At 66.1% G+C, this 22,882-nt stretch overlaps 3 protein-coding genes across 5 annotated transcripts; 2 read left to right on the plus strand and 1 right to left on the minus strand.

The window, feature by feature from the left end:
* Window positions 1-574: 574 nt before the first annotated feature.
* ZBTB7B (zinc finger and BTB domain containing 7B) lies at window positions 575-13,117 on the plus strand. Of its 3 annotated transcripts, none has more exons than XM_064176104.1 (3): window positions 575-636; window positions 10,973-11,979; window positions 12,605-13,117. In XM_064176104.1, exons 2-3 carry the CDS (start codon window positions 10,985-10,987, stop codon window positions 13,026-13,028), a joined length of 1,419 nt encoding a protein of 472 aa, XP_064032174.1. In that variant the 5' UTR covers window positions 575-636; window positions 10,973-10,984; the 3' UTR covers window positions 13,029-13,117. The 3 variants fall into 3 exon arrangements, with proteins under 3 accessions (XP_064032174.1, XP_064032173.1, XP_064032172.1); XM_064176103.1 differs by having other exon boundaries at window positions 625-748; XM_064176102.1 differs by lacking the exon at window positions 575-636 and having other exon boundaries at window positions 10,805-11,979.
* A 1,695-nt stretch (window positions 13,118-14,812) lies between these two features.
* On the minus strand, window positions 14,813-18,612 carry DCST2 (DC-STAMP domain containing 2). The gene is given in 16 exon segments (XM_064175944.1): window positions 14,813-14,912; window positions 15,017-15,256; window positions 15,375-15,468; window positions 15,548-15,660; window positions 15,802-15,932; window positions 16,010-16,110; window positions 16,213-16,380; window positions 16,495-16,659; window positions 16,749-16,906; window positions 16,997-17,210; window positions 17,324-17,389; window positions 17,494-17,617; window positions 17,619-17,689; window positions 17,798-17,899; window positions 18,041-18,211; window positions 18,294-18,612. Coding segments are annotated over 16 exon segments (2,337 nt in total).
* A 172-nt stretch (window positions 18,613-18,784) lies between these two features.
* DCST1 (DC-STAMP domain containing 1) lies at window positions 18,785-22,771 on the plus strand. Its single transcript, XM_064175945.1, has 16 exons — window positions 18,785-18,851; window positions 18,937-19,062; window positions 19,141-19,215; window positions 19,315-19,443; window positions 19,527-19,666; window positions 19,752-19,929; window positions 20,133-20,276; window positions 20,398-20,519; window positions 20,598-20,755; window positions 20,974-21,073; window positions 21,182-21,277; window positions 21,363-21,489; window positions 21,805-21,921; window positions 22,045-22,187; window positions 22,286-22,399; window positions 22,523-22,771. The coding sequence occupies exons 1-16, from the start codon at window positions 18,785-18,787 to the stop codon at window positions 22,769-22,771; spliced, it is 2,085 nt and encodes a 694-aa protein (XP_064032015.1).
* Window positions 22,772-22,882: the final 111 nt, after the last annotated feature.

The following is a 22,882-nucleotide window of genomic DNA, read 5'->3' on the forward strand; positions in this document are numbered from 1 at the left end:
CTCGGTGCCAAATTCTCCATCGCCCCCCGGTGCTCGGTTCTCAGTGCCCAGTCCTCCATCCCCCTCCCGTTGCCAGTTCTCCCGTACCCGGTTCTCCCGGCCCCTCCTCATGCCCGCGGGGCGGAGCGGGGACTTGCCTGGCCCCGGGGCTTGGCGGCCGCAGCGGGCGGGGCGCTCTCGGCGCCTGGCACCGGGCGAGGCGCCGGGGGGGGGGGGGGGAGGTGAAGAGAGGGTGCCGCACTAGGCTCCCTCCTTCTCAACACCGGGGTCGATCCCGGCGCAGCCCCGTTAATCGCCGCCGTCCTGAGCCTCTGACTCAGCTTTTTCCGCCCCCCAACACCGCACCCCGGTGCTTGGGGGGGTTGCTCTCATGGCCCCCGCCCTCCCGGGGGGGGGGTGAATGGTGTGGCGGAGTTGATGGGCAGCCTCCCCCACCAATAGGAGGCCGGACCGCCGGTGTGCTGTCCAATGAACGAGACAGGGGCGGGCGCTTCCTGAAGCCCCGGCGGCGGCGGCGACCGTGGGGGGGGGTGGGGTGGGGTGGGGGGAGGCGGGCGGGGCACGACGGCGGCAGGTGAAGGCGGAGGCGGGGCCGCGGCCCCCGGGACCGGCCCGTGGCTCGGGCGGGGCTTACAGGTGAGCGGCGGCGAGTGGGAAACGGACGGACCCACCGACGGGGTCTATACGGGAGGGATCGACCGACCGGTAGCGGGACCGGTGCGGCGACTGCTTTTGCAGCCCGGTTGCGGTGAGTCGCATGGATCCGGGATGCTACCGACGTGCACCGTCGGGACGCGGAGCACCGTTGATTCTCGTTTGCCGGGAGTCGACGGTGCACCGCGTCCTGCCCCTGCACACCCGCCGCTGCTCCTCCGCGCTGGAGCCAGTGAACACGTCGCCCGTGGGGTGGGGGGTGGTCACGCATGGCCTTTTCCAGGTCCCTCTCCACGGGCCTGCGGGAAACCGGTGACACTTGAATGTCCCCGCTGCTTCCCGGGGCAGCTGCCAAGTCTCTGGCAGGGATCCGGTTGTGCTGCTGCCATCCAGCAGAAGTCCCCCGCGGGTTCACCCCACGGGTGGCAGGGTGCTGCCGCTGTCCCACCGCCCTTCCTGGCCTGGTGAGCGACTCAGCTGTATCCCCGAGTGCACCGGACAGGGATGGCATTATGGCAGCGGGGAGGCTGCTCGGCTACCGGTAGAGTCGGGAGCAGAGGGTGGGTGTCCTCATGTCCCAGCATTCTGTGCCATGCCAGTGACCCGCTTGGGCCTGGCACGCTGGCAGTGATGGTGGGTGCCTCGCTGCTTGCCGTTGGCGAGAGTCCACGCAGGGGGTGCCCACTGGGCCTGGCGTCTTAGTAACACCCGCCAAACACTGGTGGACTCTGCCCTGCACGCACCCAGCCCTGCTGTACCTGTCCCCCCCGCGGCTGGCTGCCCCCAGCAGGCTGTTTGCCCGGGGCGGGGTGCGGTATTTACCCTCCCGCCGTGGCCCGCGCCACGGGAGACCCGTCGCCCCCGTCGCCTTGGCCCGTGGCCACCCGTGACCCAGGGCTGCTTTCGTTGGGCGAGGGGAGGCAGAGCTGGATTTGGTGTGGGGTGAGTCTCTGCGTGCCTCAGTTTCCCCATGCACAGCCCGTCCGGCTGGAGCAGGAGCAGGCTGGAGGGGGCAGATTGGGATCCTCCAGCCCTGGCAGAGGCAGGCGGCAGCTGCTGGCGGCTTGAGGCTGCGGTGGTGAAGCCTGTGCCGGGTCCCGAGGGAGGGGTTTGGGCTCCGGGAACTTGAAGTGGGTGCGTGGAGAAGGGGAAGCTGTGGGGCAGGGGAGGGTGTGGGGCAGTAGGACTGGGGCTTGGCTGGGGTTAGGAGTGCCCTTGCTGAGGATGAGGTTGAAGAGCAGGTGAAGCCCCTGGGCATGGAGAGGCAATAGGCAGGTGTGGGGCACACACACTCACATCCGTGTTGGGTCTTGGGGACCCTCCGAGCTCACGTGCCTGGGCACAGGCTGGCAAGCAGCCCCCGTGCTTGGCAGCGCTGCGGTGCTGAGCCCGAGGCCGTGGCAGCGTGGCTCTGCCAGCTGGTGCCGGGCACCCTCGGTGCACACGTGGCATGAGTGCGACGGGCCTGAGCCGCGGCAGGAGCGGGCAGTGGGGTGCAGCGGGGGGTGCAAGGCCAGCGCAGCCCCTCTACCCCGGCTCTCGAGGGGTAGCCACTGCCCCGCTCATGGAGCAGGAACTTCTCCTTCGGGGCCGGCGGCGGATGATGAAACCACGGAGAAATCTCTCCTGGCAGCGCGCGGGCTGCTGGCGGGAGCCCCCGGGAGCTCTCTCCCCCTCCGCCGCTGCCGCCGCCGCCGCCTTTCCATGGTAACCCCACCGCGGGAGCCAGCGGGGTGCTGGCGGGGGAGGCCGCCCTGTCTGGGGCGGGGGGGGGGGGAGGTGGTGTCGGGGGGGGGGGGGGGGTGTTGGCGCCCGCCTGGCTCCCTGCGGCAGAGCTGGCGTCCCCGACATGCCCCGGGAGCTGCATGTCCACACCCCAGCGAGCCCCGGGGCAGCCGGAGGGACCAGCGAGGGGCTGGGCCGAGACCCGTCAAACTCGCTTCATGCCATGGAGGTGACGCTTGGGTGGCCGCGCAAGGCAGCGGGGGAGGCGGCCGTGGCCGGTGCCGGTGCCATGGCTGGTGACCTTCAGCGCACTCGGTGCCCAGCCTTGTGCCGTGTACCCAGAGATGGGGGAGGGGGCGACCGGTTTTAGGTTCGCACCGGTGTGGTGGGAGCCGTGGACCCTGGGTGTCCCGTGCCAGCGGAGCCGGTGGCGTGACTCGGCGGGGCTGTGGGCGGGCGGGGGGGGACCGAGCCGTGGCGAGGGAAAATGAAAGCAGGTGATGCGGAAGGAGAAGTAGGTCAGGCGAGCGCTGGCCTCTCCCGGCAGCCTCGGCTGCTCTGCGTGCTCCGCTCTGCCCCGGCTGTCCCCACCGCGTCCCCAGGCCCCATGGGCAGCGGCTGGAGGGGGCGGTGAGTACGGGGGGTCCTGCTGCCAGGTGCTGGGTCCCTGGCAGGGTGGGTGCCAGCCGCTGCCCGAGCTGGACGCTGGCAGGCTGGGAGAGCGCAGCCAGGCTGGCTGGCACACGGTGGGCACAGCAACGGTCTGGCGTTTTTGCTTCGGTTCCTCTCCCGCGGGTGTCCCCGGGGGGACACGAGAATGGGCAGGAGGGTTCTCCACTTTGGTCCTGCTGCGGGGCTGAGGAGGGGAGGGGAAGGGGATTCCCGTCCCACTTGGGCTGCGCTGAGCCAGCTGGCACAGCGGGGACAGCCCGATGGGGCTCCGGGCTGGGGACAGTTCTGGGACAGCCCCGTGTGCCAGAGTGGGGCTCCGTGGCCACCTGATCTAGGCTCTGCTCCACCACGGGGCTGCGGGGCTGGGGCTGTTAACCTTCCCCTGGCATGGGGCTGGCCGGGGTCTTCCTCATGGTGCTGCGTGGGTCAGGGAAGCTGCGTCGGGCACGGCCTCACTGGCAGCTACGTGGGCTCAGGGGAGATTAGAGATGGCTGCCCCCCCTTCCCTCCCCCGGGATCAGCCGTGGGCAGCGGGGAGCTGGCAGCAGGCAGCTGCCGTGGGGGCGGAAGCTGGGCTATTTCGGGGGGTGTGGAGGGGGGGCTGTGGGCTGGCACTGTCCTTGCTGGGTGACCCCACTGGGACCAGCACCGCCCTGCTGCCAGGATGGAGCATCATAGCCCTTCCTGTGCCAGCTGAGGTGCTCAGTCTCTGAGGTGCCGTGAGGACAGGGACCCCACATCAGGGAAGAGATGCCAACAGCCTGGAGGGCCCCCTGGGACCGTGTGGCACGATGGGACCCAGGGGGTCTGGCTGCCCTCCAAGGGGCTCCCGTGACTGAGTGCTGCAGGGGGAGCAGCACCAGAGCTGGCTCACCCTGAGGCCAGTGAGCGGAACCAGCCCATCTGCCCCAGGCTGAAGGCTGGCACAGCCTCGTCCTGATGCCACTGGCACCCCTGTGCCTGGGAGCAGGCTACCTCAATGCCTCTGCAGCCAAGTCTTCTCCGTCTTGGTGGAGTCCTGTCCAGACTGGGTTGTGCAAGCTGTGGTGTAGCAGGATGCCTAAGTCCACCGTGCCCCTTTCAGTGTTGGCATGGGTGCCCTGGGAACCAGCCAGACTTGGAGCTCCAATGCTGGTAGCACTGGCTGCTGGGGGACCTGTGGGTGGGTTTCAGCCCATGCTGGGGTGGGCAAGCATGGGGCTTGCTGCTGTTTCCTGCCTGTTGCCCCCTCCCTTAGCTCCATTTCGGCAACCTCTTTTCCTTCCTCCTTTCCTTCCTTCCTTGCTTCCTTCCCTCTGCCTGCTCCTGCCTGTGCACGGCCCCACTCCCCAGGCCGCCCTGGCAGAGAGCAGCTGGGGACAGCCCACGTCCGGCTGCGAGTGGCCTCTCGCAGCACTGGGGACAGCGACGCTTGCAGCAGTGCCCGAGGGTGACCACAGAGGCCACACGTCCTTGGGCTGCATCTGTCCTGGCTACCGATAGGTGAGCAGGACACTGTGGGACCACCTGTCCCGGCAGGTCAGGGTACCCTGTGTTAGGACATGGTGCAGGACATGAGGATGCCCAGGGCCAAGGTGCCTATGCTACCCTCAGGAGAAGGGCATATGGGTGCTACGGTGCCATGCAGGAGCCTGGATGCTGTTAGAGTTTGTCCTGGCTTGGTATGGGGTTGGCCTGTATCCCATCTCTGGTGCTACTGGCTAAGGCAAGGGTGGAGCACAGAGGAAGATGGATGAAGGTCAACCCATCCTCCTCAAAGGGCAGCACCTTGACTGCCTGGTCCCAGCTGGGTGGGCACCCTCAGTGCCCCCCAGCTGAGGTGAGCAGCAGTTGGTGGCCAGCATGTGGGTGGTTGCAACACCCCCAGGGTGGGGGGACGTGGTGACTCACCCCAGTGGGGCCTGGCCACCAGCGGGAACCCTGAGTCAGGGCTGCGTGCCCATGCTGTGCCCCTCCCTGCCCGCCTCGCCCACCTTATCTCCCGCCCTTAGCACCTGGCACACCTGGGCCAGGGGGGGCTGGCGCCATTCCCCTCCTTTATGGGGAGCAAAGGGCAGGCAGAGGGTTGGCAAGCAGGTGCCACGTCCCTCCTTCTCTCCTGGGGACGCTGGCCTGGGGCCATGCCCAGCAGTGTGCCCCCTCCGGGGCGGCTGGCCCACCCAGAGCGTCACGTCGGTGCGGTGGGCAAGGCTGCTTGCTCCACCACTGCCTCCGGGCATCGAGCTGACCCGTGGTGGCACGGCCAGCACACCTGCCCGTTGTCCTGGGTGATGGGCAAGGTGAATGCTATGCCAGGGTGCACTGGCCTGCATGGATGAGATGCCAACACAGCCGCTGCCCGCCTGCCATCCCCACTGCCCGCCCGTGTGGTCGGGGCTCTTGCACAACCCAGCCCCTTCCGTGAACGTTGCTGGGGCCAGAGGCCCCCTCCCTGCCCGGCTGCGCGGCCGCACTGCCGCGGGGCTCTTCCCCTTTCTGCCTGGCCTCGTGCTGCTGGCACCCCTGGCACAGCTGCCCAGAGCTCTAGCCAGAGCTATGCCAGGTTGCTGCGATGGAGCTTCCCCTGGCTGGTGGGCAGTCCCACCGCAATGCCCTGGCACGGCCCTGGCCGGGTTGGTGTGGGCGGCAGGGGCGGATGCTGGGTGCTGGCGGTGGGGTGTGGGGAGCGCTGCCCGGCTGCTAATTGCTGTTTAGCTGGGGACGCAGAGGGTGTAATTAGGTGGGGGGTGGAGGAGGGGGGGATTGCGCGAACCTGCAGCCAGCCCCAGGGGGCTCTGGGGGCTGTGGCCCCACTGCTGACCTTGCTCAGGGAGCAGAAGGGACCAGGTATATAATATGATTCAGCCAGGGCTGTTCCTGAGCCCCCTCCCTGGGACAGAATGTCCCGCACCAGCCGTGGGACCTTGAGGAGCTGCTGTGGGGGCAGAGCAGGACCTGCAACTGCAGAGCTGGGGGGTGGCTCCAGGGCTGGCCAGGCAGGCCGTGGCACGCCGCACCAAGCCCAGCCCTGCGGTGACAGCCTCACTCCCACCGAACGCAGGCACCCTCCTGGCTGGGCTGGGCTGGGCTGGCCACAACCGGCAGCAAATGCCCGGTGCCCAGCACCCAGCACCCTGCCTTGGGGCGGTGATAGGGGCAAGAGTCCATCCAACGCCCTGGCACAGGGGGCCAGGGCAGGTGGCAGGAAGGTGATGCTTGGTGGCGGGGAGGGGATGCCCGTGGCACTGAGTGCCCATCCTGCCAGCGCTGGGAATTTCCTCCTGCAGGAGGAGGCCGGGGGGATGCCCCCTTTGCCCGGTTCCGGGTTGGCACCTTACGGCCCGGCACCGTCCGCCAAGGGTTAATGCCGTGTGTGTTCTGGGAAGCGGGGCTGGGAGGTGCGTGACCCGGGGTGTGGGCGTCGACTCCTTTTGAGGTGGGATCCTGAGCTCAAGTGCAGCGGGGAGCAGGGCCAAGTTCACACAGCACAGCACCCTGCCTGCCTTCCCCTCCCTGCTGCTCGCGGTGCCACCGACCCGGCCGCGCCGCAGTGTCGAGCCACACCGGGACCCGCGCCAGGTGAGTCGTCTGCCCACCCTGCCGCCACCCGCCATGGCGGCTGAGAAGGTGTTGGGGCAATCGGGAACCCGGCGCGGTACTGGCGGGCACGGGGAGGGTTGGCTATGGCTGGTCTGGCACCAGCCGGGAGGCTGCCGGGATGCTGGCGTCGCCTGAGCCCTGCGCCGCCCTCACTGCCGGTGGGATGGGATGGGAAGGGAAGGGACAGGTGGAGAGGTCTGGGTCACTGTGACTTGGCAGAGCAGGGCCCGTACCCTGTGTCGGCAATGCCAGGCAGCTGGACGTGCCTCTGCCTGGCTTGGGCAGCAGGGAAGTTTTTCGGCAGTGGGAGGGAGCCAGGATGCCAGTTTAGGGCTGGTGGGCAAGGGGGTGGTGTGGGGGCTCACTTGGGCTAGCAGCTGCTTGTTTCTGGTGGAGGTGCTTGGGTTGGCACAGGGGCCACCACCAGTCCTGCCAGCTGTCTTTTCCGCCATGGCAGGGCTGCCCGTGCCCATCCTCCAGCCCAGGTATCATGCCAGGCTGGCACCGGGCCCCAGTTCCTGCACCAGGCAGTGCTGCCTGGTTGTGGAGGCAAACCTGAGCTGTGGCACTTGGACCCCCTTCCACAGTGCCAATGGCTGCCTTGCCTTGGCCACAGCACACAGCCATGCCCGCTGGGGCACTCCAGGCTCTTGGACACCAGAAGGTCTCTGTGTGGCATCGAGGGGATGAGGAGCTGAGTGGCAGTAAAGGGCTGGGGTGGTGCCATGGGTCTCATTGGCACCACGGGGTGGGGGGCTCTGTTTATCCTCTTTTCAACCCATTTCCTTTCGTCTCTGCTCGCTGTTGTCTTTCAGAGCGGCTCTGCTTCCCCCAGCCGCCTGCCCTCCAGCACAGAGACCCCCAGCACAGCTCTGGCATGTGCCCACTCCAGGGCCACCAGCCCAGCCAGACCCCAATGCATTGCCTTCCCCACCATCTGGGCAGAGGTGTTTCATAGCCCTTAGCCCTACAGCCGTGCCAACCCCCGCAGCAGGGCAGCCAGCACTGATGCCACCACTGCTGTTGCTTGCCAGCTTTGAGCAGGGTGGTGGTGGGGTGTGTGTGTGTGTAATGTGTGCCCAGACATCTGGGTCTCTTTCCCAGCTCCCAAAGGGTGAGGGGCCTGGCACGGCGAGCGGCTGGGGGCCATGATGGTGGCTGGTGCCACACTCCCCTTCCTGGGTGACTCATTCTCCCCAGTGCAGCTGTGAAGTCCCTCGACAGCGTTTGTCACTCTTGTGACTGAAAGCAGCGGCACTCGGCAGCAGCCTGGGGTGGGGGCTGCACTCCCTAGGACCCCTGCCTCCCTTCCCCACGGGGGGAGCAGGTAGAGGAACCCCCAGAGCACCCCCGGCCACTCCACAGCCTCTGCTCTCCTCCAACGGAGCCTGGTGCCGACACAGGCTGGCACTGTGCCCGTGTGCCGGGTGCCATCCTGGCTCGGCAGCACAGGACACAGCCAGTCCCCATGCAGGGTGGGTGTTACAGGGATGCCCCCCTCCCCCTCCTGCTGTGTGCAGCTATGCCAGGCCAGCCATACCCCCAGGGCTGGCTTGTGGGTGGGAGGGCAGGTGAATGAGGGCTGGCCACAGTTGTGCCAGGCAGCACAGGCTGGCGACTGGATGTCAGGGTGACCTGAGCAGGTATTGTTCCTGCTTCCACCCACCCTGGCATGGGAGCTGGCTCAGCATGGGGAACGTCCCCCACTTTCCCCAACCCCTCGTGGCTCCCTCAGCCGAAACAGGCCTGGCAGCAGGCATCGACATAACCCAGAGAGCCCTGGCATGGTGGAGTGTGGTAGTTTGAAGGGGGCCCCCTCCTCAACCTGTGCTCCCTGCGCTTGTCATCTGCCGTGCCGTCCCAGGACGGCTTTGGGGGAGGGGGTGGGGTGTTAGGGGTGGGGGGGGGGTGGCTCTGGCTCCCTCACACCTCGTCCCCCCCATTTCCTTATCGCCGCTGTGATCTCCTGATGGCAGCGCCCGCTCAGCATGTGACTGCGCTCCAGCGGGGAGGATGCGCGGGGGGTGGGGGTGTCGGGGAGGGAGCCATCGCTGGCGGTTTGGTGCAGTGGAAAATCCCCCTCTTGCCACCACCTCACCCCGGCTCTGCTCCAGCCCCCCGCCCTCGTCCGCAGGCATCCGGCCCCACGGCCGTGTCCGGGCCGAGCGAAGCCTCTGCCAGTGAGTTCTGTGGCACCGATGGCATCAGGGCTGCTCTCACCTGGCGCTGTGACACGGTGAGTCTGGTGGCCATGTCGGTTCCTCAGAGCACCCTGCCACCCGCTGGGGAGCACCTGGGCATTGGGCTTGGGCACTCCAATGGTGCAGGAGTCCTCACATTGGGCACATGCCAGTGGGTGCCAGCCGTGGCCTTGCCAGCAGGAAGAGCTCCGTGAGCACCCTGTGCCCAGGTATCTCGTGGGACCAGGGTGTCCATCCCACTGCCATCGGGTTTTAGCTGGGACGGGCAGCAGTGTAGGGTGCTGGTGCCACCCCATTTCCAGGACCACCACCTGTGTGACAGCGCCGGGGACCCGCAGGGCTCTGGACTGCCCTCAGCAGGCACCACGTCCCCATCGTCCCCCTGCAGCCACCCGAGCTGTGGCGCTGGGTGCCCTCCTCTCCTAATCCTGCCCCCGCTGCTAATCCTGCCTAATCCCAGCGGGGGCTGTCGCTGCCTGTTGGCTCCCGGGGCTCTGATGGTTTAATCACCCCTAATCCGCTCGCCCCCGCCACTGCCAGCGGTGGGGACCCCGGCTGCTGGCAGGACGGGATGGATCCTGGCAAGGGAGAGGGGCACGGCCATGGGCACTTGGCGTCGGCGCCAGCATCCCAGGCGGTCGGCACTGCCCGGCTCCCAGTTTCAGGGGCGGCTGCCGCCTGCCCTGCCGGTCGGGCCTGCTCGGCAGCGGCTGGGGCGGCTCCGCAGCCGGTTGCTCCGGGGCCGTTCCCAGCCGCCTGCCGAGGCAGCCCCATCTTGGCGGCTGCCCAAGCGCAGGGAGCGGCCGGCTCGGGGATGGGCCCATGTGCCGGGGGCCGCCGGCCGCGCCGCCCCTCCACGGGCAAGAGGGGGCACGTCCCCCGCGCCCGCCGACGGCACAGCGTGGCTTGGCACGGGCCGGCACGGCGTGGCAGGGCCCAGTGCGGATGGGTATGGCATGGCTCGACGAGGCCTGGTGGGGCTCAGCGATGGCCAGTGTCACATGCCACCATCTGCCATGGCTGGGCTTGGTTCAGCGTGGCATGGCTCTGGCAGCACCCACAGCCTGGACGCGGCGGTGCTGCGTGCCCCTCACTGCCTTGCCCGGAGCACAGGCAGGGCTGCAGCAGCCACCGGACGGACCTCCCACCCCAGTGTCACTCAGCAGCACAGGACAGCCAGGAGGCCATTACCCATGGCTGGGCATGGGCTTGCAGCTGTGGATCTGCTGCCCGTGCCCTGCCTGCGGGTTGGGAGGGCAGTGGGCTCCCTCTTCCCACACGTTCCATCTCTTGCCTGCGCCAGCTCCATGAGGACATGCAGGTTCCCAGTGCAGCTCTGTGGGGACGCCATGTGCTGGCAGTGCCAGGCTTAGGGCTGAGGCCAAGCCCTGCCAGCCACAGCGTGGGAAAGGGCCGGCTCGCACAGGCAGGGCTTGGCTGGGCGAGGAGCGGCCCCGGGCTGGGGCAAAGGGGGAAGGAGGGGGCCCGGCCCCCACTGGGAGCGGGGGCAGGAACCGGCGGCGCGGGTGCTGATCCTAATCTGCGGTGGCAGGAAGCGTGGCCCCCGTTCCCAGCCCGGCTGGGCTCCGTGGGGCGGCCCCCGGCCCTCGGGGCCCTCTTCCCGGCACTCACCCGCCCACCCGTGCCCGCCGCCGGCGAGGCCCGCGTTCCCAGGATGAGGCTGCCGGGAGCCGTCGACTGTGCCCGGCCGTGCCGGGGGGCTGGGGGTGGGGGTGGGGTGTGAGGTGGTGGTGGGTGGGCTGGTGCAGGAAGCGCTTCGCCTCGACACCGTTCAAAGGCACCGCGCCGAGATTTCCCCCTTTGCTGTGGTGGCACAGAGGGGGGCGGCACGGGCAGCCGGGTGCTGGTGGCAGAGGAAGTGTGGGGGTCTGTGGTGGGGGGCCTGCCACCTGCCAACCTCAGCATGGGGTATAGGGGGCTGAGCTGGCTTCCCAGTTTGGCGTCCCACCGAAACCACGGGCCCTGATGCCACCGCCGCCGAGCCCTGTGCGATGGAGGTTTCCTCGCACCCCAGCGTCGCAGCAGAGGCTGATGCCTCTTCCACCCTGGCATCTCGCCTGCGTGCCATCTTTGGGTTGGTTCGCGTGGCAGCCAGCGAGCTCATGCCGTCCTTCCCACAGGTGAGGAGGACAATGGCCAGCCCGGAGGACGACCTCATCGGCATCCCCTTCCCCGAGCACAGCAGCGAGCTGCTGAGCTGCCTGAACGAGCAGCGGCAGCTGGGGCTGCTCTGCGACGTCACCATCAAGACGCAGGGGCTGGAGTACCGCACCCACCGCGCCGTGCTGGCAGCCTCCAGCCGCTACTTCAAGAAGCTCTTTGCGGGGCCGGGGCCCGGGCAGGAGGTCTGCGAGCTGGACTTCGTGGGGCCGGAGGCGCTGGGTGCGCTGTTGGAGTTTGCTTACACGGCCACGCTCACCATCAGCAGCGCCAACATGGGCGAGGTGCTGCGAGCCGCCCGCCTGCTGGAGATCCCCTGCGTGATCGCAGCCTGCGTGGAGATTCTACAAGGCAGCGGGTTGGAGGCGCCCGGCCCCGATGACGGCGACTGCGAGCGTGCCCGGCGCTACCTGGAGGCTTTCGCCACCCTCCCCGAGGGCGAGGTGCCCGCCCCGCCGCCCCCTCGCCCCGCTGCCCGCCGCAGCAAGAAGACCCGCAAGTTCCTGCAAGCCCGTGGGGCACGGCTCAACAACCACACCGAGGAGACGCCCGCCGAGGCCGAGGGCTGTGGCAGCCCCCCACAACCCCCCCAGATGCCCTCGCCTCCTCTGCCGGAGGGGCTGCCCCTGCCCTATGACAGCTTTGAGCTGCCTGAGGAGGAGGAGCTGACCCCACACTCCTTCTCCTTCCCGTACCAGCCTCCTCTGTCCCCCGAGGAGGCTGCCTCCGACGAGGACGCCATCGATCCCGACGTGATGGCGTACCTGAGCTCGCTGCACCATGAGTCGCTGGCGCCCGGGCTGGATAGCCCTGACAAGCTGGTGCGCAAGCGCCGCTCGCAGATGCCCCAGGAGTGCCCTGTCTGCCACAAGGTCATCCACGGTGCCGGCAAGCTGCCCCGCCACATGCGCACACACACGGGCGAGAAGCCCTTCGCCTGCCAGGTCTGCGGGGTCCGCTTCACACGGTGAGTGCCGCCAGATGGACCCTCCCTGCCTAATGGGTAGCTGATGGCATCCCCCATGGCACCTGCCCTGCCAGCCATGACGGTGCTGACCACATCCCTGGCATAGTGCAGTGCATGTCAAGGTGGGGGGTGTCTTCTGCACTCCACATGAGTACTGCCAGGTGGATCCTCCCTGTCTGCCGGGTGCTTGATGGCATCTCCAGTGACACTTCTCTGCCAGCCCCGCTGGTGCAAGTCCGGGGCAGTCTTTACCCAAGTGCTGCTGGATAGACCCTCCCTGCCTACCCCCTAGGGCACCCAGCAGCACCCTCTGCGGACATCCCCTGCCAATACTTGGTGTGTTACAAAACACATAGACCCATTTCCCACCACCACCAATGCCCCAATGATGCCCCACACAGCCCAGAAAGGCAGCCAGGACAGGGTCACCTGAACCCTGCCACAGGGCTGCTAAATGCCCCAGTGGTGCCCCACACAGCCCAGAAAGGCAGCCAGGACAGGGTCCCCTGAACCCTGCCGCGGGGCTGCTAGCACCATCCCCTATCTGCCCTGGGCCAGGTGGCTGCTTCCTCAGGGGTGCCTGCCACCTCGTGCCAACATCTGTCTGTGCTGTGCCCCCCTCCAGGAACGACAAGCTGAAGATCCACATGCGCAAGCACACGGGCGAGCGGCCCTACTCCTGCCAGCACTGCAGCGCCCGCTTCCTGCACAGCTACGACCTGAAGAACCACATGCACCTGCACACGGGTGCCCGGCCCTACGAGTGCTGCCGCTGCCACAAAGCCTTCGCCAAGGACGACCACCTGCAGCGGCACCTCAAGGGCCAGAACTGCCTGGAAGTGCGGACCCGTCGCCGCCGCCGCGACGATCCACAGCCGCCGCCGGCCGGACCGCCGGGCCTCGATCTTTCCAACGGGAGGCTGGAAGGGCTGCGTCTCTCCATCACCCGCTTCTGGGGTCCGGGACAACCCAAGGAAGAGGAAGAGGAGCCGGAGGGCGAGGAAGGGCCTCAGCCGGACGAGGCCGTGCCGGTGGTGGAGACGGCGTAGGGCCGCCGCGACGGCGGGTGCTGTGCCGCGCTGTGCCGTGCCCACCGGGGTTTCTGTTCCCGTTTTTCCCGTCACGGTTCGTTCCCAGTTATGCAAAGGGGGAAACTCCCCCCTGGCCGATTTGCACAATGGGGTGGGGTGGGGGGGTCCCCGTCGCCCCCCGCCCGTGCTCGGGCGACGGAGCCCCAGCGGGAGCCGGGGGAGGAGAGCGGGACCGGTCTGTGTGTTCCCCGCAGCTTCCCGTGGATGCACCCTCCCTCCCCTCCCCCCCAGCGGGGTCGGGACCGAGCGGGGGCGCTCCTGGACCAAACCCCCCGCACCGCCCCCCCCTTTCCCCCCCCAACCCCGCCGCCGCCACCACCAAAACCGAGGCGGTCTCGGCAGGGCGCCCCCTGGCGGCCCCGCCCCATGCTCTCCCCGGTTGGTGGCGGTTTTGGGGGGGGTGGGGGTGTTCCAGCCGCCCCGCGCTGTACATAGCTTGTCCCACCAACCCCCCCTCCCCATCCCGAGCAGCCCCTCCCCGGCGAGCCCCCCCTCGCCCCTGCACTCCCGGCTGCTTTCTCTCGGTTGCACTATTCGGGTGAGCCCACCCCTACCCCCCCCTCCTTCCCCTTCACCATCCCTTCGACCTTCCCCCCCCAAAACCACCCCGGCCCTGTGGGATCTCCCCTCCCCGGGGTGGCCGGGTCCCAGCGGTCACCTCTCTGCCCTTTGCACATGCCTCGCCTTCCCCTAGGGCGCAGCCCCCCCTACCCCGCAGGGCGAGCAGGGGACCGGCACTATTTGCCTAAAATAAGAGTTTATCTATATTTAAAAAGATGATGTAATATATTCCCCCCCCCCCCCTCCCCCCTCCGCCAGACCCCACTTGGCCCCTCCGCTGCTGCCCGCCAGCGCTGCCCGGCTCCCACCCCGCGTTTGTCCCTTGCCGTGGGGTGCCGGGAGGGGTTATGGGGATGGCGTGGATGGGGGTGGGGTTGGGGGCGGGGGGGGTGGGTGTGCTCCTGTCATGGCTTTAAAAAAGTGCCTTATGGTGAACTTGAAACTTTTCGGCTACTTGAACCTCTCTGGTGTCAGGAACCAAACGAATCATCGGCGGGCGGTCTGTGTGTCTGTCCCCCTCCCCGCCCCGCCGGGTCGCCTCTGTCTGTCTGTCTGTCTGTTTGTGTTTGTTTTTTTAAACGAAAGCTGCTTGGTAATAAACGGAGAAGCAGGGACCCCCCCCGCGCCCGCCTGTCTGTCTGTCCTGTGCCCTGCTCCGTGGGGCTGGGGATAGGGGCACCGTGGGATTGGGGGGACACCTCAGGGATGGGGACACCGTGGGACCAGGGGTAGGGGCACCATGGTGATAGAAATGGGAGCACCACGGGGATGGGAATAGAAACATTGAGGGGCTGGGGGCAGCATGGGCAAGGAGGTGGGGGTACCATGAGGATGAAGATGGGGGGCACCACAGGATTGGGGATGTGGACATCAAGGAGCTGGGGATACCATGGGCAAGGGGGCCACAATCGAGCTGGGGGTACTGTGGGGCTAAGGGCATGGCAGACATGGAACCAGGAGCAACACGGGGCTGTGGGCACCACAATGTTCCAACCGCCATCAGGTGCCAGCTGCCAGCTCAGGGCGCTGGAAGGCTGGCACCTCAAGAACTGGGTGCTTTATTCACCAACCCCTCCCCACCCACCCCATCAAGTCCTGGCTTCCACCGTGCTGCTCAGGCTCCAGCCACGTCTCCAGAGCCTGGCCCTGTGTCCTCTTCGCCGCGTGGCACCATCCTGCCGTCACCGGGCCCTGCCCTTGCTGTTGGGCGGCTGCGCTGCCACCACCTCCTCCAGCTCACTGCCACTGCTCTCTGCCCGGTCCTGGTAGCTGAAGTCCAGGCTACGAGGGGGAAGATTAGCGTCAGAAACGACCATCCCTAGTGCCAGTGCGTGCCAGGGCCGGTGTGTGTCAGGGCCATTGTCACCTCTATCACCAGCTGTCACCTGTTGAGCGAGCCATCTGAGCTCTCCACGCCACTGCTGCCCCCATCGCTCTCCTCGCTCCCTTCCTGCTTCAGCTGGGCTTTCAATCGGGCTGCCAGCTTCGGGGGCAACCTCCGGCCACCCCCCTGGCCTTTTGCCACCTCCTGAATGCGTTGCCGCAGCAGCCGCCCTCGCTCCTGGCCCCGCAGAGTCCGCACAGCCCCCAGCCACAGCCCCATCGTCTCCTCGTCGCTGGAGTCCCTGCGGGGGATGGGGCGGGGGCAGAGGCGTGGGCTGCAGCTCCCCTCCTCCCCTGCTGCAGGTCCCCACCACCACCACGAGCTTCTGGTGAGCTTGTTGCTCCCCCTCCCCTGCTCACATCTCCTTGTCCTCAGTGTCTGGGTAGGTCAGGAGGCCCATGCAGATGGAGCAGACGTTGTTGAGGATTTGGTGGCACTGGCTGCAATACAACCCTGGGCACAAGGAGGCCGTGAGAGGAGTGGGAGATTTTGGGGGTTGGGGGGGGTGTCTCAAATCTAGGAGAGATCCTACCCTTGCATCTGGGCGTGAGGCACTTGATGAAGTCTGACTGCTTTGCCATCCCACAGGCCAGGCATTTCTTCTGGATGCCCAAGAGCCAAGCAAGCCAGGCAAAGGCAGGCAGCCTGTGGGCACAAAGTTGATGCTCCATGGGGCAATGCCACCCTTGCAGGTCCCTCAAGGGTGACTCCCCAAGGTTGGCATTGCCCTTTTATAGTGGTGCTTATAGGGTCTGGATGTCTCCAACCTCATGGATGGGAGCTTACCTGGAGATGAGAGAGAGGAACGGGTTGGTTTTCCCAGTGCCAGCCACGCGCCGCATGGCATCTTGGTGCAGGGCACTTGTCAGCACTTCCCGCCGTGCCAGGATGGCAGTGTGGAGGAAGGATATGCGCTCCTAGCATGGTAAGGATGGGTGAGGGCAGGTAGGCTGCCGAGGGGGTGTGGGGAGCTGGGGTTGAGGAAGCTTCTCACCTTCTCACGGTAAGGGTAGTAGGCAGCACACACTGCCCGGCGCAGGCGTGCCACGTACCCACCGAAGAGAGTGATGAAGAGGCAGATGCCATAGAGGAGTCCTGGTGGTAGGAAGGGAACAAATCACGCAGGGTCAACCCCTCCCCCCCCCCCCCCAACCCCTGCCACAGCTTCCCACCCACCCAGCAAGCTCCCCTGGTCACCCATGGTGAGGTAAGTGCTGTAGTCAGGCTCCACGGGCCGGAGGAGGCAGCGCTGGGACAGCACCGAGATGTTGCCTTTCTGCAGCGTGTCGAAGGCGGAGACCAAGTCCCGGAAGATGTCGCTGGCATAACCTGTGCCACTGACGCTCATGCCCAGCTCCACTGGCGCTGTGGGGCGAGCAGTTCAGCCCTGGGGAACGGGGCACCCAGCACCCCAAAGCCCCTGCCTCTGGCCAGCAAAGCACCTGAGGGTGCTGCCCCAGCGCAGTGGGTGCTGCCTACCTCTGGCAACGATCTCCCCCCGGAGGTGGTGCTGGACCAGGTCCAGCAGCCAGAAGAGGCTGTAGTCAGCCATGATGATGCAGCCCCCCAGCAGCAAGTGGCGCAAGACCCCTGCCAGCTGCAGCCCGTACCGACGCCGCTCCTTCTGCGACATCCACGGCGCGGCTGGGGACACAGAAGTGCCATTGAGACAGGGTCCTCTGGCTATCCGGCACGGGGCTGGCCTGGGGGATGCCCCTGGGCATGGGGCTGACCTGGGGAGAAGTATCGGAGGTTCTCCCAGCTGGTCAGGGGTAGCACCGTGGGCCTGCCCTGCTCTGCCCGCCGCAGGTCCAGCGCCACGAATTGCCTGGTGATGTAGATGTTGTCGAAGGAATCATCCCGCAGGTACTGGCGACGGTACCGCAGTGCCCTGAGGACACACAGGGAAGGGATGCTGGGAGCTGGCACTTTGGTCTTTGTCCCCCTGGCGGTCCAGAGAGAGACGCCTTAGCCCACTCACTGGAAGTACATGTAGAGGATGACAAAGAACGAGACGTGTGTGATGATTCCCAAGGCCTCGTGGATGGGCTCCAGGAGCTCGCCCACATTCTCCATGATGTCCAGAGCCACCTCCCCCAGGCTCTTGCTAGCGTTGAGCTTGACATCGAAGTGATGCACAGCTGAGATGTTGAACTCAAACTCTCGGCGGACCTTGTTCAGAGCTTCCTCAAGGGCTGTGGGGGTGACAAGGGACTGCATGATCCTGGAGGTTGGGGTGAGAGCTGGGAGGGGGCAGAAGAAGAGGAGAAGGGGACCCCCGAGGCTCCCATGTCAGCAGAATACTCACGGGCTGAGATGTTCTTCTTGATGAAGGACTGGAGGTACTGTGGGATGACGCAGAAGAGGAGGACAACTGCGGGAAGAGGGTGGTCTCTGCCAGGATGGGGACCCCACAGTGGGCAGGGGTCTGCTCTGCTGCCACAGGCACACTCTGCAGAGGGGCAAGGGCCTGCATACTTTTGGCCACTCCACAGAGGGACCTGAAGGGGACGATGATGTAGCAGAGGAAGGAGAAGAAGAAGAGGGTGCGGTCGCAGTTCTCCTTGGCCTCGTCGAAGAGGCGCAGGCAGCGGTGGTAGGGGGGTGCCCAGCTCCTCGTTGCACACCTCGGTTATGCTCATCAGCCACGTCCAGACGTTGCCCAGTACTCGCCCTGCAGGCAGGGAACAGGCACTGGGGGGTTGGCAGGAGGTGATGGGAACAAGGGCGGACCCAAAGCAGGGTGCTGGAGGTGAGGAGGCTCTGGGGGACCTTCGCTCACCGATGTGGGTGACAGAGTCCATGATGGAGCGGAAGAACTTGCGGACGTGGTCGGCCACTGCCTTGGACTTCTGGGCGATGTCCTTGATTTCAGACAGGGCATCTGCAGAGAGGCAGGGCCTTTGACCACTCCCTCTTCACCCCCTGACCGTTGCCTGCTGTGCAAGGGCAGCCCGGGCTCCCTGAGGAGGGGAATCTCTCACCCTACCACATCCCTTCCCCCCGCCCCAGCCCCTGCTCTCACTCAGCAGCGGCTCCTGCGCAGCCTGAAGCCTCTCGGCCGTCTGGTTGAGGGCGAGCTCGGCCCCGCACGACAGCGTCTCGGCGGCCCGGGAGAAGTTGTGCAGGATGCTGCTGCAGGGACCCTGCACGGCCATGCCCAGCACAAGCACCAGCATCAGTGCCTTCCCCTCTCCTGTGGGGACAGCGCAGTCCTGGGGGCTCAGCTGGGACCCAGCATCTCTCCAGCACCTCACCCCCAGCTCCCAGTTGCTTACTGGTGAAGACGTGTGGCAGTGAGAGCAGCACAGTGACTCGTGCTGCGGAGGAGAAGGCCATGCTCAGCCCCAGCCCTGCTCCCAGACTGATGGTGGTGACCAGGCAGTACCAGATGTTGTGGCCCTGCACCAGCAGCACCAGAGCCCCATACAAGCTGGCTAGGACCAAGCCCAGCACTAAGCCACCAGTGCTGCGGGCCAGTTCCCGCGCCTTGCTTGCCTCCTCTCCCAGGCACATCAGCCGCGGCTGCCTGTGCCCAGATGGCAGCAATGGGCTCTTCTGTTGGGCGCTCAGTCCCTGCCCCGAGGCCAGTGCCATGCTGGTGGGGCTCTGCCAGCTCCGGGTGCTCTCCCGGGCTGCGGGTGCTGGGATACAGGGGTGGAGCAGGCGGTTCACAATGTGCCGTCTCCAGGGGAGCGTCCCACCGCGGGGGGTTCCCAGGGAGCATCCTGCGGTTGCCAGGACGAGGCACAGAGTCACGGAGCCAGCGATGGACCCTGGGCAAGAGCTCTCGGCTGCAACGGAGGCGAGCAGGAGACAGAAACCACCCAACACAAGTGAGGTCCCCTCTTGCTCCACCCCTGGCGGGGGCTGCCCGTGGGCAGGAGCAGAGGCAGGGCTGACGCTGCCCTCTCCACCCAGCCCTGAAGCGTGCGGTGGTCTCGCTGCTGCCCGCCCCGTGCAGCCGGTTCCTCTGGAGCCGGCCAGACCAGCATCGTGTCAGCAAGTTCTTCCTGGGTGCTGGTGTGGGGACGCTCTTTGGCCTCGGTGAGTGTGTCACAGCGCTGGGCATGGCCACGGGGCTGGTGGCACCAGCTGCTTAGGGCACGTTTGTGGGTGTTTCAGGGCTCTGCCAGCTCCTCATCGTTCCCATGAACATGACAGACACACGCAAGCTGCAGCTCTCCTGTGGACTGACAGGTGAGGATGGGGCTGGGAGGATACTAAGTTGACAGAGGCTGATGGGAGGCCCACTGGGGTCTCTGCAGGGCTGTGAGGACATCTCTCTGCCCCTCACAGGGGTGACTGCCTTGGGTTGGGCCACGTCCCCTCACTTTCGCTGCGCCAGCCTGCTTATGGCCCCCAAATTCCTGGGCAAGGAGGGTCGAGTCTACATCCTCTCCTTTGTCCTCGCTGCCATCTACAACGGTAGGGCACTCCCCACGTCCTCGTCCCCTGCCAGCAGGATGCCAAAGGGCTGGTGAGGTCTGAGCCACCCTTGCTGTCACTAGGGCCTGTGACCAACATCTGGCACAACCTGGAGGAGGTGACTCGCTCCCTGGGCTGCATCGCAGAGCTGCAGGTCAACCACAGCCGCCAGCTCTGGATGGTGTCGATGGCTCCAGTGCTCAGGGTGATGGAGGACATGGAGGTGAGGTAGGCAACCAGGGTGGGCTGCGAGGGGCTGGGGGCAGCAGGGCTGAGCCTCTCTCTCTGTGTTTGCCCACCCCTGGCAGCGGAGTGGGAAGACTCTGAACATGGAGATGCAGAACATCTCACGAGCCTTCATCAGGCTGAACGAGGAGGTGGCCAGCGAGGCAGGGTATGACCTGAAGCAGAACCTGCATACAGACCCCCGGAGGGCCCACAGCACCCAGGATAGGTTTGAGACCAAGACCAAGCTGCGCTGTACTTGTGAGTAGGGAGGACAAGGGATTGGCAGCACACAGAGCGAGCAGGAGGGCTGGCAGAGCATGGGGCGGGAAGCTGCCAGCAAGGGGATGTGGCTGCTTGTAGGGTCCCCACACCAGCCTTGCAGGGCACCTTGGATGGTGCTGGGGAGCCTGGGAGAGTGTGGGCAGCTGAGAGGTCCTGCCCCTGCCTCCCCCTCCTCCCAGATCTGATCGAGCTGGGCATGCAGCGCTGCCGGGACTGGTTCAGCGAGAAGCACGATGCCTGCATGGCAAAAGTGTTTGTGCCAGTTATCAGCCACATCCTCTGCCTGCCCATGAAGTTCACTGCTCTCTGCCACATTGTCAAGGGTGGGTCATGTGCGGGGGCCCTCTCCCTGTCATCTCTCTCTGGGGCAGCTCCAGCTCTGCTGCCTGTAGTCTCAGGATGGCACCACAGCTTGTCCTGTCTCTGCTGGTGCTGTCCTCACAGTCATGCACATCTGGTGCTGGGACAAGATTCCTGTGGAGGGCAACTTCGGGCAGATGTACGACATGGTGAACAAGTCTGTCACCAGCATCAGCCAGGAATTCAGTGCTAGAGTCGTCTACCAGGTGGGTGCCTGCCCCTCCCACACAGGGCAAAGAGGTGAGGGTCAAATCTTGCTTGGTGCCATGTGCCCTCCACTGCAGGAGAAGCACTACGACATGCTGATGGGCATCAACGTGTCGGTGGCACAGCTGATGCAGGATGTGACCTCACAGCTAGAGCATCATGGCACCCGCATCAGCCAGGCCTACTCCATCTTACGCTTGCTGCTCTCCTTCACCTTCCTCCTCGTCTTCATCTCGTGAGCCTCAGGGTGGGGAGCGAGGGCATCCCTGTGTCAGCCACAGGGTAAAGGGGCGAAGACCTCCTTTGGCATCAGATTTGGTGGGAAGGGGCATGAAGACCCCAGGGGCCAGCAGCATGGAGGTTGGGGCAGGTAGAGAGTCATCCCCCCCACCAACAGGTCCTGGGGGGCAGTGGGCAGTCCCTTGCACCTCTGGACCTCCCCACTCTTGTCAGGGCTTTCTACTACACCAAGCAGTACTGCCAGGACATCTGCTTTGACAACCTCTACATCACCACCTACTTCCGCCAAATCGATGCCCGCCGCAGAAAGCAGGTGAGAAGGAAGTGAAGAGGTGGAGGGCAGACATCCCCCCCCCCCCACCACCTCTAGAAGGGGAGTCCCAGAAAGCTGTGCTGAGCTGCCCTGCTCCCCCTCCCCTAGCACAAGCGGACGTTGCTGCCCCTGCACCGCTCAGAGGTCTCAGCTGTCATCTTCCCATGCCGCCTGGCCATGCAGCCACCCGAGCTGCGTAACGTGGTAAGGGGCTGCCAGGCAGCCAGGGTGGGCACAGGTGAAGAACTGGGGCTGGGGGACAGGCTGTGACAGATCCTGCTCCTCGCAGGTGCTGGAGCTGCTGGAGTGCATCCCACCCCTGCTGCTCCTCCTGCTTGCCTGCGGCATGGACCATACTCTCTTCACCATGCTCAACGTCATCCAGAAGCACTCCTTTGTGCAGTACTCTTTCCACAGTAAGCCCCCAGCCCCCTGCAGCAGCTCCCATCCCCTTGCAGCAGCCCCCAGCACCCTGCAGCAGCCCCCAGCCCTCAGCCCCACTGTGCCCTGCAGCAATGCAAGGAAGAATCATAAAGAATCCCAGAATAGGTTGGGTTGGAGCTTAAAGCTCATCCAGTTCCAACACCCTGCCACGGTCAGGGATATCTCCCACTAGCCCAAGCTGCTCGAGGCACAAGGCTCAAGGTTGCCGCTGCTACCCTCCACCCACCTCCCCATCCACCTCTCCAACCCCCTGCAATGTGCTCCCCCTGCAATGTGCTCTCCCCCAGGTAGCCACCACTTGGCTGTGCATGTGAGAGGCACATCCCTGATGGCTCGGCTTCTGCGGAGCACCATCGGGGCCTTCAACACCTCCTCCAGCACCCAGATGGAGACATCCAACCTCGGTGAGTCCCTTCAGGAGATGCAGCCTCTCCCCAAGCTCCATGACCTGCCTGCCCTCACCTGTGACAGGGGCCTGGGAGTGGGGACTATCCCGAGTGGGCTGAGCGCTGTCACTTTGTCCCTAGCCTGCCTGCCGCAGCCCCAGGGCATGACGAGGCAGCAGTACGTGAGCAGCTGCCTGCCCATGGCCATACTGGTGCTGCTCTGCCTGGCCCAGGTCTACACCTACCGCCTGCGCCGTGCCATCGCCGCCTTCTACTTCCCCAAGGTGAGCGGCTGGCAAGGGCCTGGCAACCGCTCAGCCTGGTCCAAGGGGCAGATTTCGGGGTGCCCCTGGCCACCCTTCACGGTCTTTGCTTGATGCAGCGGGAGAAGAGCCGCGTCCTCTACTTCTACAACAAGCTGCTGCGGCAGCGCCAGAACTTCGTCCACCGGCAGCAGAAGCGCCTCGCCCGGCGGGCACGGCAGCCCCCAGCACTGGTGAGAAGGGACCAGGAGCCGGGACAGGGATAGTGGGCTGGGGGCTTCAGCGTGTCCCGATCCCAGGTCTGTTCCCCGAGGGATTGGCTGCTCAGTCGCCCCGGGGCCCTGTCCCCACGGCAGGGGACATCGCCGCTGGAGTGGTGCTGCCAGCGCTGGCCTCGCCTGCGCCGCTGGATACGACGGAGGTGCAGAGTGTGCGAGGCGCCGGAGACCCCCCGGGACCGGGTGTGCCCCGTGCCCACCTGCCAAGCCCTGTTCTGTGGGCCATGCTGGAAGGAGGCAGGTGGCATCTGCCTCGTTTGCACCCCCGGGCACCGCAGCCTCTCCCAGGACAGCAGCGAGGAGGAGGACAACACTTACGCGACCTGAAGGAGCCCCTCCCCCAATAAAGGCTGTGAGCCCCCAACCCACATATGGCTTTAAGTGGGGTCCGTGGGGTTCATTGGTTGGGGTGGGGGTCTCTGGTGTACAGAGAGGTGA

The sequence above is a fragment of the Pogoniulus pusillus genome, chromosome 43 (assembly GCF_015220805.1).
Source record: "Pogoniulus pusillus isolate bPogPus1 chromosome 43, bPogPus1.pri, whole genome shotgun sequence".
Lineage (NCBI taxonomy): Eukaryota > Metazoa > Chordata > Aves > Piciformes > Lybiidae > Pogoniulus > Pogoniulus pusillus.

Excerpts from the sequence above, each read along its gene's own strand:
- DCST1 (XM_064175945.1), top strand. The coding sequence starts at position 18,785 with ATGGACCCTGGGCAAGAGCTCTCGGCTGCAACGGAGGCGAGCAGGAGA. Across the intron at positions 18,852-18,936 it reads ACAGAAACCACCCAACACAA|CCCTGAAGCGTGCGGTGGTC; the intron begins GTGAGGTCCCCT and ends CTCTCCACCCAG. Across the intron at positions 20,277-20,397 it reads TCTCTGCCACATTGTCAAGG|TCATGCACATCTGGTGCTGG; the intron begins GTGGGTCATGTG and ends CTGTCCTCACAG.
- ZBTB7B (XM_064176102.1), top strand. The coding sequence starts at position 10,844 with ATGGAGGTTTCCTCGCACCCCAGCGTCGCAGCAGAGGCTGATGCCTCT. Across the intron at positions 11,980-12,604 it reads TGCGGGGTCCGCTTCACACG|GAACGACAAGCTGAAGATCC; the intron begins GTGAGTGCCGCC and ends GCCCCCCTCCAG.